This window comes from Oryctolagus cuniculus, chromosome 2, assembly GCF_051225735.1.
Source record: "Oryctolagus cuniculus isolate XC-2025 breed Fujian yellow rabbit chromosome 2, ASM5122573v1, whole genome shotgun sequence".
Lineage (NCBI taxonomy): Eukaryota > Metazoa > Chordata > Mammalia > Lagomorpha > Leporidae > Oryctolagus > Oryctolagus cuniculus.
The window spans coordinates 133440716-133456723 of NC_142868.1; the positions used below are offsets into that span (position 1 = coordinate 133440716).

Below are 16008 nucleotides of genomic sequence, written 5' to 3' on the forward strand. Positions count from 1 at the left end.
AGTAGTAGGGCTCCAGGCACCCGCAGAGTACCAAGGGACTTGTCACACACACACACACACACACCCTCCCTCCCACTCTGGAATAGCAGCCATTGTGGTTGCAGGGACAGGAAGACACTGGATCACCACATGACCTAAATTCTGCAGGACATTCAAGTCCAAATATTCTGTCACATTGTTCATATAATAAAATATCCCTGCATATGCAATGGCTCAGCAAATGGTTGCTGAATGGATCAACTAGTAAACATTAAAAAATGTATCTGCCATTGGCAAAGGATGTGCATAGGAGAGTGATACTCACAGTGAACAGCTGGTTAGAAAATTTTAAAAACTGTGGATAATTCAACCCTGTTTTTATTTCTAAGAATATGTATACATGTCTGCAGGCACAGGAAAAATTGTTAAAGGAGCTATAACTCTACAGTGTTAATGATGTTTGTTTCTGACTAATGGAATGACAAGTGTTTTTTATTTATTTATACTTTTTGTATTCACTGAATGTGTTGTGCAGTTAGCATCTCTTACCTTTATAACTCCCCAAATTAAGAAAGTTTAATTTTGAAATATAAAAAATAGGGGCCGGCGCTGTGGTACAGTGGGCTAATGCCTTGGCCTGAAGCACCAGCATTCCATATGGGTGCTGGTTCGAGACCTGGCTGCTCCGCTTCCGATCCAGCTCTCTGCTATGGCCTGGGAAAACAGTAGAAGATGGCCCAAGTCCTTGGGCCCCTGCACCCGCGTGGGAGACCCGGAAGAAGTTCCTGGCTCCTGGCTCCTGGCTTCAGATTGGCACAGCTCCAGCCGTTGCAGCCAATTGGGGAGTGAACCATCAGATGGAAGACCTCTCTCTCTCTCTCTCTTTCTCTCTCTCTCTCTGCCTCTCCTCTCTCTGTGTAACTCTGACTTTCAAATAAATAAATAAATCTTTAAAAAAAAGAAATACAAAAAATAAATAAAAGATTAAAACCATAAAAAAATTAAGAATCACAGTCAAAGAAAAAAATCACAGTTATATGTGAAAATAGATTCTGCTCGCCCAGATGGAAAGTCTGTGGACACAGGTTCTCAAAGGTGTTAGCAGTTCAAAACTGACAGGCGAGGATATGTGCCATGACAGTGAATATTTCAATACAACCCAGGGTTTCAAATTTCCATTCTGGTATCAAAACATTCACTTTTAAAAGTGTATTTACAACAGGAATTATCCATTCATTCATCTTAAAAAGAGGTTTTTAAATAGGCCCTGGCTTTTCTTCTGTTATATTGGCTGGTTTTCAGCACACATAACTCCTAATATTTTCCATTTCCTTTTCTAAGGATTACCAGCTGGCTATTAAAAAAAAAAAACAGCTTATTATTGGGACATAATTCAATAGCTGGAGATGCAGTGTTTATCTATCTCTGTGAGCCCTATAGGATTTTTCTGTCTTGTTTCAGGGTGTGAATGCTAGTCATGGGACATGGGGCACGAGGATTTAAGAGGTAGGCTTGGCCCCAAAATGCTAGCAGCACTCACTGCATATAGAACACATGCAGCGCTCCTTGGCAGATGCATTAATCACAAGAAGCAACGAGACTGAAAGCAGATGATGAAAACACAGGAAAGAGCAAAAGCCTCTGCTCTTCTTGATAAAAGCCCTATTTGTTAAAGGATATGGTGGAGGCCCAAAGATGCTTGACTGCTGTCTCTGCTGGGGTACCTGGGTGAGGAATGGCTCTGTGCACTCAGAGGAGGGAACATTGGGTGGGGGGCGGAGGAGGGGGAATGAAACAGGTGTGGGGAAGTTAAGTGAAGGTGATGAGCTCAGTTTGGGATTCCTATGGGGCATCCAGGTGAAGATGTCTAGAAAACAGCTGGATGTTCTATAGATAATACTGGGAGGCCAACTCAGATTTGGAAGGGATCAGAATGCCGTTCAAACAGAAGCTTCAGGGCTGGCTGAGGTCACAACTACATAGCAAGAGAAGACGCTCTAGGGTAGAAGCCTAAGGAACCTCAGTATTTAAAGGATGAGCAGAAGGCAAAGAACCTACCAAGGAGCCTGGGAAGAAACCATCAATGTTTTTAGGCTAATGTGACTGTTTTGACCAAAACAGATTTTTCCAAACCTGAATAGTGAAAACAAACACTAAGATCATTTTATTAACTTTACCTAGGTGCAGTTCAAATAAACATATTTGAAAACAAAATTTCTGAAGATTTTCCCAAAAGTACCAATAAACATAAGAAAAAGTGTCCAATCTCCCTAACAGAAATCCCTATCAAAATACACATCCAGTTGGATTTTGGATGAGGTCACTGTATGTTTGTCAACTATATATTACTTAGGATTGATAAGGGCACACTGAAACAGACCCCCTTGTCATCACTGGTGGACTAACTGCAAAGCAATTTGTCCTGATCTATCAACATCATCAAAATCTTTATTACCCTTTGACCTAGGAATTCCACTTTTTGTATTTATTCACATATAATTAATGAGAATCATAAAGGATTTACATAAAAGCATATATAAAATTATTTTTGCTATAGCACCAATTGTAAGAAATATTTTAAATTTTGAATGTATAATTATATAGAAATAATTAAATTATGCTACATCCATAATGATGTAAGAAAATACAATTACTAGAAACTATGTTTTGAATAATCAATTTCTATGATGAGAAAATGCTCAGTATAAAATACTAAATGAAATATGCATAATACCAATTTATTATAAATACACATATACATGTAGACATGTAGACAGACACAGAAGAAAACATTCAAAACATTCCCAAATAATAATAGCAATTACTTGGTGATGAGAGACAAACAATAAGGTTTTTACTTTCTTCCTTACACATTCCTATTTTCTCAATTTTCTACAATGCACATTGTATTTTTAATAATTAAAAATAAAGAAATGCTCCTGCTATTTTATCCTTGTAATATTTTCACTACTAAAAGCTCTTTTTTAATTTCAAAGTACTTCCATTATCGTTAAGGACGTTTTCATAGATCCTAATTGGGAGTTTTGGTTCTGGTTCTTACATAATGTTGCCACTATCTCCTATGCTGCTGTCTTCAAAACAGAGGTGCCACAGGGCAAAATGGTCAGTATTGAAAGCCCTGAGCGAATATAGGGACTTACATTAGACCAAGAAAAATTTTTAATTATAGCTCTGTGAAGTTAGAACTACAGTGGAAATTTTATAATATTGATATTCACTGTGATTTTGGTCCAAGACAGCTGGAGACAGAGGTGATATATTAACTGAAGTCAGTAATTCTCAACTACTAAAAAGTGAATTCTAATCCCCTGAAAGGCTTACCCCTGAATTTTACTATCTGAGGGAAAATACCTGAAACCATTTTGAAAATGTTCTTCCCACTCTACAATAATCTCATTTATGAAATGTGTATCCCTATACTACATCCTAATACAAATTCACTGACTGAACAAAGAAAAATTACTCACAGAATTACCCTTACTTAAGATTCCTGCTTGAAACAAAATATGTTAGCTAATTATATTGACTGCTGTAATGAGAAGTCAATTTTGTTGATAAACAAGTTTGTAGAACAAAGAGATAGTCACAGCCACTAAAACTCAGACATCTAAATTTTGCCAAATATGTTGATAAAAAGCCAAGAAAAATAAACTATTGATTCAACTGCTTTATCCAAACATGGATGAGTACGAGCAATATCTCATCAGTTTTGACAGTAGATAATGAGAATCATGACAAATACAGAATTTACTCAACATATACTTTATGTCCAGTGTCAAAAACTTTTATGCTATTTTACTGTTTTTCACCAAAGGTAAGTCTTTAACTTTATGACTAAAGAAGGATTCAATCTGTACTATTTTTAACTTTTTCTTAAAGGTAAAGTCACACACAAAAAGTTTTCATTGTTAGATCTTATGTCTCAACTTTTGGTCTACATAAAATATCATCCAAAAGTACTGGTAAAAAAAACTTCATGATAGGGGCTGGTGCCGTGGCTCACTTGGTTAATCCTCTGCCTGTGGTGCCAGCATCCCATGTGGGCGCCGGGTTCTAGTCCCGGTTGCTCCTCTTCCAGTCCAGCTCTTTGCTGTGGCCTGGGAGGGCAGTGGAGGATGGCCCAAGTGCTTGGGTGCCTGCATCCGCATGGGAGACCAGGAGGAAGCACCTGGCTCCTGGCTTCGGATCGGCATAGCTCCGGCCGTAGTGGCCATTTGGGGGGTAAACCAACGAAGGAGACCTTTCTCTCTGTCTCTCTCTCACTGTCTAACTGTATCTGTCAAATAAAAAAAAAAAAACTTGATGATAAAGTTGTCAGCAAAAGTTAGTAAAGGAAGAAAAGATGGTGTGATGAATGATGCTGAGTCAACTGCTTGGCTAGATGTGAAAAAATAATTCAGACCCCCATCCCACACCTTTCAGCAAAACAGGCACCAAAGAGATCAAAGAGTTAAATGTTTGGGAAAAAAATTTTCAGAAGAAAACTTCTTATCTGTTCTCTAAATAAAGTACTGAGAAAATATAATAAAAAGCAAATATAATCACAAAGGAAAGGATATGCAGATTGAAACATTAATATCCTACCCATTAACAGGCTCAAGAAGATGAGCAGATCTGCCAAAGAGATAAAAATAAGCACTAAAACATGAAAATTAGTCAACTTCATTAATAGCCAAAGAAATGAATATTACAACAAGGTGCCAATTTTATTATAAATTAACTAAGTATTTTTAAATGACAATAATGCATTCTTGTGAAATTTATGTGAGAAAAAACACACACTCACTGCAGGTTTAGGGTGTAAACTATACACACTTTCTAAAAGCTCAATTAGCAACCTATAATGAGCCATAAAACATTCACACCCTTTGATGTAGTGATCCATTTCTAGGAATCTTAAGGAGACATTCTAAAGGAAGGACGAAAAATGTATGCACAAAAAGTTCATTACAGCAATATGGATAACAGCAAAAAGTTTGAAGTTAACTAAATAAATTTATATAAATGATTTGGAATTGTTTAATTAACTGATGATATGCTCACAAGATAGGTAATGCATCCTTAAAAATGTTCTTAACAAAGAATTTTAAAACTATATAACAATGCCTATGCTACTATATTGGCCAGGGCAGATCAAGAACACATAATCACACAAAGTTGTTTTAGATAGTGTTGTTTTAGAAGATGTTTTATGTCCTTTTTTGTACTTTTTCCAACTGTATTACAATATGCATTGTAGTAGATTTTTCTTATAAACAAACAAAAAAACACAATGAGAAAAGAAAATGAGGTTAACAGAGGAAACACTCACACTGGAGGTGCAGAGGACACAGTCTTTAGGGAGAATCCCAGGGGAAATAGTAGCCTATGGGGAAAAGTAGGTGATCACAGGCACTCAAGGAAGAACAGGAAAGGCTAAAAAGATATGTAGAAATAATAGACATTCTGAGGAAAGGAAAGACACAGAAATTCTAACAGCAGGGCTGGGGAAGGAGGCAATTAGAGTAAGATGTCACAGATTCTTGTCTCTCCCCACTCACCAGCCATTACAGCTGCTGACCGCTGAGCTGGCTCAAAAGGACATTTCCCCCGGCCACTCTCAAGTCTTTCAACCTGCTGGAAACTGGACACATCCTACAGACCAGAAGGGGGCAATTGGTTTAGGGGTTATAGGGAAGGTTCATGTCAAGAATTAAATATTCCCAGTCAGCTATCCCTGATTCCCCTACCTATTCCTGTATTTTCCATCTCTGCCATCTCTTTTTCACCAGTTTACTCCTCTCCCCTCAATTCCTCTAGTACTCAACATTCACATTCCCTTACAAAAGAACACCTAGGGTGACCCTAGAAGACATCAGGAGACTGAAGCCAGGTCTTTCCTCTAAAATGGTGCTTTACTGTGGGTTTTGCAACAGGCTAGAGAATGTGTACAAGGTCAGGGGACCAGGGAAGAAGGCACAGATCCTAAGGGCTGGAGCCTCAGGAAGGGTAAGGGGATGCACAGGCTAATAGAGGATCATCAGTAGCCCAAGGTCCTAGGGAAGGAAGGGCCACTCTTCCACTACTGGCACCCCAAGAATGAAAGGCGTGGCCTGAATCATCCATCCAAGTGGCGGAGGGAACAAGCTCAGGTCAGAATTTGAGGGTTTGGTAGGTAAGTTCCTCCTTTACCCTGGGGCTCCAGAGGGACTGACCCGGGTGGCAGGCAAGAGGTCTAAGAGTTCTACCTGGACCAGCCAGCGGTTACCTTAGTCTAGCACCCAGCACTAAGAGAAGCTTTAAGATAGTATCTAAAAATGAAAATCAAGGATGATTTCAACTGAGGACCACAAGGGAAGTTAACAGAAGTTGATTCTGAATCACAGTTGTGGCATGGAAATGCCAGGCATGCCAATCTAGGATGGGCATACAGTGCTGCTGGAGCCTGATTACTCTGGTGGTAGTTGGAGGAGCAACATAGATACTTGTCCCTTGAGTACAATATACTGCCAGCCCATCGGACTGCTCATATCTTTGCTGTATATGACAGGCAGGTTTTATCTCATGAGTCAATTTTGAAGAAGGCCTGTTAAAATTAGAAGTGATGTGAGGGCCCTTAAGAGAAGATATTGGGTCAAAAGAGCCTAGTAGAAGGGAAGATCCCGCAGTACAAGTTCCGCACCTGTGTGGCAGTGGAAGTATCCTCACCCAAGTGGGGAGACAGTTTGGTGCAGGATTAACAAGAGGTTCAGGGGCTCTCAAGATGTGCTTCATACCTGCTGCTGCTTCCCCTCTCGCTTCTCACCTCAACGGTGGCAGTAATCTCTTTTCTTCATATTCTCTAGCCTCACCCCTAACTTATTCTACATATCTACCTAAGATTAATCTTCCAAAGTATCACTGGTTTGATAATACATTTTTTAGCAAGAGCATGAAAAAAATGGTTCGTTATTGCCTGAAGTACAAACTCTTTAGCCCAACCTAAATATATTTTGCTATTCTCAAAATTATCTTTGTTCTAGCCAAACCAGATTTCCTGTTAAGCTTGGAAAGCAAACTGTATTCTTCCATCTCTATGTCTAAAAATACTTCCTTACATTTCACCAAAGACTAAAAAGAACCTTTTCTCAGTGCCCATTCTCTTTAGTTTTTATGTACCACCATGTGACACTTTTGACTCATTCTCTTCTTTGAAACTTTCTATTACTTGTCTTGACAATCTACTCTCCTAGAGTCCCTCTTCCCATCTTTTATTTCTTGATTTCCTTCTCTCTAGTCTCTACATGTGTATCCTAATGATCTATCCTTATTCCTTTCCATATATTCTTCAAAGATCTCATTCATTCTTATATTTCCAGTCAGACTTTCTATGCAAATCACCCACCAAACTCTCCAAGTCTGATGTCTTCCAAACTCTATTCTATGTTTTCATTTGATTGCTGGGCTTCCTCACAGAGATCACCAACAGTCAACATGTCCCTTAACATTCAACATGTCAAAACTAGTCCTCTTCCAGTTTCCCATAATGGTATCATTATGTCAACGAGGTTCCGATACTTTAAGAAAGTGAGTCCCTATTAACTAGACAGATTATGATTATGATATGGTTGAAGGGACCACTGACTGGGATCTAAAAGAGGCAAGACCTTTCTACTACAACCTCTGTGTGAAGGCTGAGATTCTTCAGTGTTGTCAGCATAGACTCAGTCAGCTGTGGTGACAGCAAGTTCCTCAAGCTGAAAGCCAGGGCTGGATAAAAGACCCTCACTCACTGAGCTGGATGGCTGGAACCAGTCATTTAGCCTTAGCCAAGAAGGATCCAGGGTACATAAAGGACCTCTCCCACACGACTAAAAGAAAAAAAAAGATGGCCCTGTTATATGAAACACATCAAATGCCACCAAAAAAAAAAAAAATGAACCAGATAAGGCCTCTGGGCTACAGGCTGGATTAGTGAGACCAGTTAGTGGAGAAGAGTCAGATAAAACTAGGTTTAAATTTTGGCTCTGCTTCTGCTAGCTATATTACTTTAAACGTGGTACCTAATTTCTTTGAACTTTGGTTTCTTTATTTATGAAGTAGAAATAAATAATACCTAAATATTATAATGGGGTAATGAGAATTAAACTTCATCATGAACTCAAGTGCCTTGGAACAGAGTAGATACCCAATTGAACAGCTGTTGCTGTTGTCATAATTTGAGGTGTACCACTTTCTCCATTAACTGCTGGAGTTCCCTCAATAAAACAAAGTAAAATATTTCCCCCAGTGTCTGATGATCTGTTGCTGAAGGACAGCTCTCCATTGCAGGAGCTGGTAGATCCAACGCTTGACCTTCCTTTCTGTAAGAACCTTCATTTCTCCACAATGAAGTTGGTGCTGCTAGATCAAAGTTCTTGGATAATAGTTATACACAGTCACAAAGTCATCGGTCAAGGACATTAAAAGTTCAGCACGAGGGGCCAGTGCCAAGTCCAGCACTAAGGATAAGGCAAGAACTTAGTCAAAAAGACTGGAGTTCCCAGGCAGCAGTTAAGACCGGTAAAGGAAGAAGACAACCCTCAACAAGTCCACAAAGCACACTCAGGATGTGCTTGAAGAGTTAACAGAACTGATTCCTTTGGGGTTATGCCCTATATTCTCCTACTCACAGGCCTTGATCGAAGAATGGTCCTCATTTCATGAGTCTACGACCAGGAACGTTCAAAAAGCTGAATTCGTGGGAGGGCAAGACACAGATCCCTGGCTTCAGTCTTCATTGCTGGTGTTCCTCAAGAATGGATGGGATCCAGATCACACTGATCCTGACAGATATGTCCATATATCTGGATATCTTATCCAACAGCCATTGTCCCACTTCAGAGAACAAGGAAGAAAAGACGGCCCTAGGAGACTAACTTGGAGATGGCTCTATTAGCCATTCATACCTATGGGTTCCCCAAGCCTGCAAAAGAACAAATATGGTAGGGGCAGTACCATTACTACCTGTGAGCCTTGTGAGAGCTGCAGGGAAGCTAGACCTGATGGATCTAGAGACGGGATCTAGAGGTTTCAACTGATGAAACAGAGATTTTCAATACGACTCTGAGCTGGGAAACCTTCCCAGGAAAAAGGAGCCATCCAGACCTTGGTAGGCAATCTATCACCTATATTATGGAAAGAACTCAAGGGCAGCCCAGAAAGACTCAGTGGAGCAATCTGGCACATATAATTGTATAACATTCTAAATCAGAGATGTGAGGATGGTCTATGCCATAGAACCTGACTAGATCAAGGTGGCAAGGATTATTGCAAATTTCAGAAGAGTCAAGATCTACAGTTAAGGATCAGGGTCAAGAAAGAGAGCTACTGCTCTATGGAGCAGAAATGAGAGTCATTGGACACAAAGAATATTTAAGGCTTTTGAGGCACTTTAGTGCCTTGTCACAAATATCTGCTACAGTGTACCAGTATAACAAATGGGAAAAGCTAGGGTCCAAAAACAGTGGCCAATTCCAAGGAACCATGCAGCATGACTAGCCTAAATGTGATTAAGAGTATCCATATCCCAAGCCTGTTTGGGTTTGAAGGTGGTGAAGCCTAGGGTTTCAGGAGCAATGAATGAATAGGATCTAGAAGGAAACATGGTTGACAGAGTGCCCACCCTGAAGGCAAGATTTAAGGTATGGGGCCAGCAGATATTATTACATTAGTGGACAGCAACATCAGAGGCAGCGAGAGCAGAAAGTCTCAAGCCACACAGAATGAGGCTGGCAGCGGAGGAGGAGGGTGAGAGAAAGTCACAAGCTACAGGAAGAAGAAACAGGCATGGGCTGCACTAAGAAGTGGATCTATGGGCCTGCATTGTGGTGTGGCAGGTTAAGCCACTGCTTCCAATGCCAGCATCCCATATCCAAGTGTCAGTTTGAGTCCTGGCTGCTCTGCTTCCAATCCAGCTCCCTGCTAATGCATCTGAGAAAGCAGCAGAAGATGATCTGAGTACTTGGGTCCCTGCCACCTATATGGAGCTCCTGGTTCCGGGCTGTTACATCCACTTGAGGAGTGAACCAGCAGATGGAAGATATTTCTTTCTCTCTCTCTCTCTCTCTCTGTCACTCTGTAACTCTTTCAACTAAATAATTTTTTTTTAAGAAAGAAGAAGAAGAAGAAGTGGATCCAGGCTGCTTGGACAAAGTTCACACAGGGTAAGAGAAACAGAGGTTACTGGTTTCTGAATTTCTCCTACATTTATCTTCTCCCTGGCCCAACCAGCATCCCTAACTTCCTTCACAATCCCTTTTATCTCTCTTACAACTTTATATATCTTACCCTCTGTAATCTTCCTTCCCCTCCCCATATCCCCTCCCTCAGTGGCAGACAGGCCCCCACCTATAAGGACAGTCCACTACCCCCAGTGCTCATCATGCACAATGGTTGCCTTAATCATGCTCCCCAATATGGTCACTCACAGAGAACCCTTCCCATCCACCACTTGCCACCCCCAAGTAATTCACACTGGTGCAGGCTCCCTCTCCCTCTCCTCCCACCCCTGTCACTCACAATAACCCCGCACTTCGGGTCAAAGGCGAAGGTGCCACAAGTGAGGAGGTGAGAAGCATTGGCAATGGCGAGAATCTGGACAAAATTGTGACATTCGTCCTGGTGGGTCAGAGATGGTTACAGAGAATCAGAAGCAGCAAGGAAGAGTAAGGATAAGGTGCTGTTGGGACAGTGAGATGCTGCTGTAGGATTCTAGGTTCAGGGTTGATGGATGATGGCATGATGTTACAGTCTCTGCTGGGTCCACTGGGATGTGAGCACTACAGGGGACTGGCACCTCATCAGGACTGAACCAACATCTCAACTGATACTCAGGGCAAGGTGGGTTTTATACCTACCTCTCTCTTGCCTTTCTTCCTACAGTTCTGTCTGTGAGCTTCCGGCACAATCCAATCAATCTGAGAAAGGAAGAGCAGTCATTTCTCCAGATCCCCCCTACCCAAACTCTCTCAAGGTCAGGGGAGATAAGACTGTTCTCCAGCTCCCATCCATCTGGGAGCTTCAGAGATCCCTGGGGTATTGCTTTTTAAACTGGAGGTCCCACTCATTAATGAGTAATGCAATCAACTGTGAAATCATGACCAACAATATTTTTTTATGAAACAGAATAGTCAGAACATATAACATATGGGAAAGTAGATATTGTTAAATGTTTCTTCCAGTAAACACTTACGTGCTGAGTCACAGCTCACAGTATAGTTCTTACTCGTGGATGGCTCACAAAGTTTGAAAGCTGTCCCCTTTGAGGACTGTAATGCTAATGCTCCATCTACCCACTGTCACTTTAAACCTCTGGCCTCCTCCCCATCATCACAAACCTCTCTCACAGCCTCCCTTGTCACCATGACCTCCCCCCACCTTATCATGCTCAGGCAATTTCTGCTCATTTCCCCAACTCCCCCTCTCCTGCCGCCAGCTCTGTCACCTCTTTGGTTATTAGGAGCCCACATACAAAGTCCACAACACTGCGGATATAATCACAGGCCATGGGATCTGAGATCCTCCCCGCTTTTATCTCACCCTGCGTGGTTTCTCCCCCGAGAAGGGCAGGGATATAGCGAAGATGGTGTCCCGGGCGCCAACATAAAGTGTGTGGGAAGCAGGATCCACAAGGAGGACAGAGTAATTGTACGTCTGAGGGACGGTGAACCGGGTGAGATAGGAGTCAGCCTCTGGCAGGAAGAGAGAGGGAAAGGAGAGACTAAGACCAGCCACTGTTTTACAAGGGTAGAGTCCACAAGAGCAAAACCAAAGGGTTTTATTTTCTTTCAATTATTATTTATTTAGTATCTATTGGTGGGAAAACCAGAGCTTTGACAGGCCAACCAGCAATAGTACCCCAAAGATAGGTAACTGATGAGATCAGAGTACTTAGTTCACAATCTAGTCAAGTAAGTTTTTCTATTAAAAAAAAACACTTTATTGAAATAACAGCATAATCATCAAGTCTGTAGCTTCTATTCATAGCAATGTGATAATTTAAAAATACTTACGGAAGATACAAGCACTTCCCAAAATTTCTTTTTTTTTTTTTTAGTCACTACTTCATAGTAACTTCATTTTACTTAGAAATAAAATGTTTCACACTTTTCACCAACATATTAGGAGTCTGTCTTCTCTCTCTCCCATTGCCCTTGACCTTCTTGCTTGATTCCACCCAAAGAGGCAGAGTATAGTAAGAAAGAGTATGTGTTCTGGAAATGGCCCAAGTGGGTTTAAATGTAGCTCTTCCACTTAACAGTGGTATCTTCTTCAGGAAGTTATTTGCACTCTCTGAGCCTCACTTTCCTCACCTATAAACACCACTATCCAGGCTTGTTGGGAGATTTAAGTAAGATAACTCATATGGAAACACCTGGAACATACTATGTTTCACAAATGGTCCCTTTCCTCCTTACTTAGGGCATGTATTCTATTTAGAAAAATCTAAACCTTCTATCAGCAACCAAAACTCATATAGGGGTGGCACTGGGCCTAGCAGTTAAAATACAGTTAGGATGCCTACATCCCACATTGGAGTACCTGAATTTAGTGTCTGGTTTTGGCTCCTGATTCCAGTTTCCTTCTAATGCAGAGCCTGGGAACCACAGGTGATGGTTTAAGGAACTGAGTTCCTGCTACCCATGTGGGAAAGCTTGACTGGGTTCCCAGCTCCTGGTTTTAGCCCCATGACCATTTTTTTCCCCCAAAAGAAACCTTTTATTTAAGGAATACAAACTTCATGCATTTCATAAATACAACTTTAGGAACACAGTGATTCTTCCCACCCACACTCCCACCCCTCTTCCTCCTCCCTCTCCTATTCCTAGCCTTATTTTTTACTAAGATCTATTTTCAAATAACTTTATACACAGAAGATTATACTAAGTAAAGAGTTCAACAAATGGTATGAAAAAAACTGTTCCTCAACATTGGAGACAAAGGCTGTTCAAAATCATTGTATCTCCAAGTTAATTTCACTTTGAGAAACTTAATTAACTTTAAAGAACCCAAGAATTATACATCTTTTGCAAGCACTTAGACATAACTATGACTTATCAGACATAAGAATATCCTCCACTTAATACACTAAAATGAAGTAAATCTTTGAGAACAAATTTTACTATTAACTCTCATAATACAACTCTTTGAGGACAGAGGTCCTGCATGAGAAGTTAGTGCACGGTGACTCCTGTTGTTAATTAACAATTGACACTCTTATGTATGACACCCAGAACCATTTTGAACATTTGAGGGACCCAGCAGATGCAAGTTCTCATTCTCTGACTCTACGTCTCCTTCCACTCCCAAATTAAAAAAAAAAAAAATTAGGTTAGATTTTGTTTAAAGATCAAAACGATTAAGTTAGCATAAATTTCCCTTCTTAGCTCAACTTCTGGCTCTTGGGACCCTACTCTTGCACCAGTACAGCTCTGCTCTACCAACTTCACCTGCTCAGACACCCCTGAGATGGGAGAATGGCCACCTGCCCACTCACTCCTAGACATGTTGCTACGAGCCCTAGCCATCCCATCCTCCCATACTACTCTGTGCTGTATTCTACCAGCAGGATCAACCCTGGAATCATCCAGCCTCCCTCCATATCCCCAACTCTGCTTCTACTTCCACCATCTAGACCTCTCTGGATTCCTGGACACCAACTCAGCCTGGCAACGTCAGCTCACCTTGTGGCTGTTGCTCCAGCACAAACTGAAAGCCCAGGTTCTGACCACAACCTTGCATCTGTCACTGGTCTGAGTTTACACTCTAAATTTACTATTAACTACTATTATCTGGTTGTGAATTTTGAGCTTTTTTTTTTTTTTTTTTTTTTTTTTTTTTACCAAAAGGATGAACTCTTGGCTTCATTGGTTCTGTCTGCCCAAAATGCTAATGCTCAATGCCCACCAAGAAGAAAACAAGGCGCATGGCCACACTTGTGCCCACCTGAGCAGGGCTCTAAATGTCAACCATTCCAATGGCTACTTGTAACCTTGTGGCATACCCTGGCTTCTTCCATATCTTTTGAAAGAACATGTTCCCTTTTTTCCATGTGAAGACTTTAAAAATCACTGAGGCAAAACTTTAAATCAGTTGTTTGAATGGCTCTCCAACATTCAGCGTAAGCAATAGGTAACGGAAGTAGGGAACATTGAGGAAGCTCGGAGGATTGGGGCGGATCCGATAAGGGGGAGAATGGGAGCTGGCTGAGGAAGGGCTGGGAAGGTTAGGGCTGTGAGCGAGGCAAGAGGCGTGGATGGGGGTGGGGACGTAGAACCGATGATAGAGAAATGAATTTGAGAAGATAAAATGCTGGGGGGTGGGGTGGGGTGGGGATCAGGGATGGTGGTTAGAGGAGAATGGGTTTCAAACAGGCATGACAGACACAGCTGTGTGTGCCGGGGAACAGAGAAATAAGAGAGGGAATTTAGAAACGGGGACCCCCTCCCGTCCCGGGGCCCCAGCGTCTGCGCCCGCCCGGTGAGGGACTGAACTCTCCCGCGATTCTGGGAATTAGAGGCGACGGGAGCATCCTGGGCGTGTCGTGGGAACCCAACCGAGAGGCCCGGGTCGGGGGCGATGAAACAGCACCGCGCGAGGGTCTCATCCGGGGCCTGGCGGGGCGTGGGCCGCGCGGGGCGTCATGCACCAAGCTGAGGAGTCCGGGGGCTGCCGCCCAGGTTGGGAGGGCAGGTGGATGAAGACACCCGCGAGGCGGGCCTGGGCGCGGCGCGAAGGGCTGAGGGCGATGGCGCCCGCGCCTTACCGGAGATGGGAAGCGAGGTCCTGGGCACCGAGCGAGGGACGCGGCCGGACACCGGGCCGCTCAGCACTGCCAGCAGCAGCAGCGGTAAGGGCGAGGCCGGAGGCGGCCCGGGACCCGGGCGGGGCTGCGCGGTAGAGGCCAGCATCTTTAGCTCCGCCTGGCCGCCTGGTGGGGCTCGTTCCTGCCGCCTCGGCTCTGGGAAGCCGCGCCGCCGACCTCGGCCCCGCTCGGATCCCCTCGGCCCAGCTCGGCCGGCTCCTGCCGTGCGCAGCACAATCCAGTTCCGCCCCCTCAAGAAGGAACCAATGGTTGGACTTCTTTTCTCCACTTCCCAATTGGAATTGAGTAGAGGCGGGACTGAGGGAAGAGAAGCCTTTCCCTCGCCCCTCCTCCCCCAGTAGGGGAGGAGTTTGACAGGTGTAGGTGGGCGTTCTACCTCGGAAGTGTGAAGTGTCATTCCAGGGACCGCCCGCGAAGGGTTGCCTTCTGCCGCTACATTAGCGCAAATGCCTAGATCTATAGCAATAGGCAAAATATGTGGGTAAATGAGTTTACGCACCAAGTTTCTCAGAATTACCACATTTGCAACCATTTATTGAAGGCTCTCAAGCACAACCCGAAGTTACAAACTAGGCCCAAAACAAAAAACAAAAAACCAGTCCTTGCCCTTTAGGGAGTTCACAGTGTGATGGGGCTCCCAAGTAATTGCAACATCTAGTGATGTGTTTGCTTCAATAACATGCAATAAGTGCACAGAAGGAGTAAGTTTTCCATGAGGAAATCAGGTTTCACAGAAGAGATAACACTTGAATTGAGTCTTCAAGGATGAGAAAGCCTTTGAGGGTGAGAAAAGAAGACTGCCTGTCGACGTATCCACTTGGCAATCCTACAGACAAGAACACAGGTCCTGAACATAACTCACTATTTCCCCTACCCCAACCCTGGCTCCTTCCTCAACTGCTTAATCCTCTACCTTATGACCTCATGGTAATACTTGCTTTCTCCTCTTTTATCCTCCATTACCCATTTATCTAGTTTTCTCAAAAAAAAATGACAAATTCATCTCAGAATTTAGTAACTTAAAACAACAAGAATCTGGGGCATAGCAGGTTAAGCCACTGCCCTCAGTGCCAGCATCCCATATGGGTGCCAGTTCAAGTCCCAGCTGCTCCACTTCCGATCCAGCTCTCTGCTAATGTGCCTGGGAAAGCAGCAGAGGATGCCCCAAGTCCTTGGCCTCTGCA

At 42.8% G+C, this 16008-nt stretch overlaps 1 protein-coding gene across 12 annotated transcripts in view; it reads right to left on the bottom strand.

Moving 5' to 3' along the window:
• SEMA4F (ssemaphorin 4F) overlaps positions 1 to 15044 on the bottom strand; it is a 33808-nt gene extending 18764 nt beyond the window's left edge. For 3 of the 12 annotated variants that reach the window (XM_070069693.2, XM_089326231.1, XM_089326230.1), the window contains exons 1-5: positions 14765 to 15042; positions 11539 to 11690; positions 10857 to 10916; positions 10519 to 10617; positions 5541 to 5634 (exon numbers count right to left, since the gene is read on the bottom strand). In XM_070069693.2, coding sequence (XP_069925794.2) covers positions 5541 to 5634; positions 10519 to 10617; positions 10857 to 10916; positions 11539 to 11690; positions 14765 to 14909 — 550 coding nt within the window. In that variant the 5' untranslated portion in view covers positions 14910 to 15042. Of the gene's footprint in view, positions 1 to 5540; positions 5635 to 10518; positions 10618 to 10856; positions 10917 to 11538; positions 11691 to 14764 lie in introns of all 12 variants that reach the window. The other 9 variants (XM_089326229.1, XM_089326232.1, XR_016229263.1 and 6 more) reach the window with 8 other exon arrangements.
• Positions 15045 to 16008: the final 964 nt, after the last annotated feature.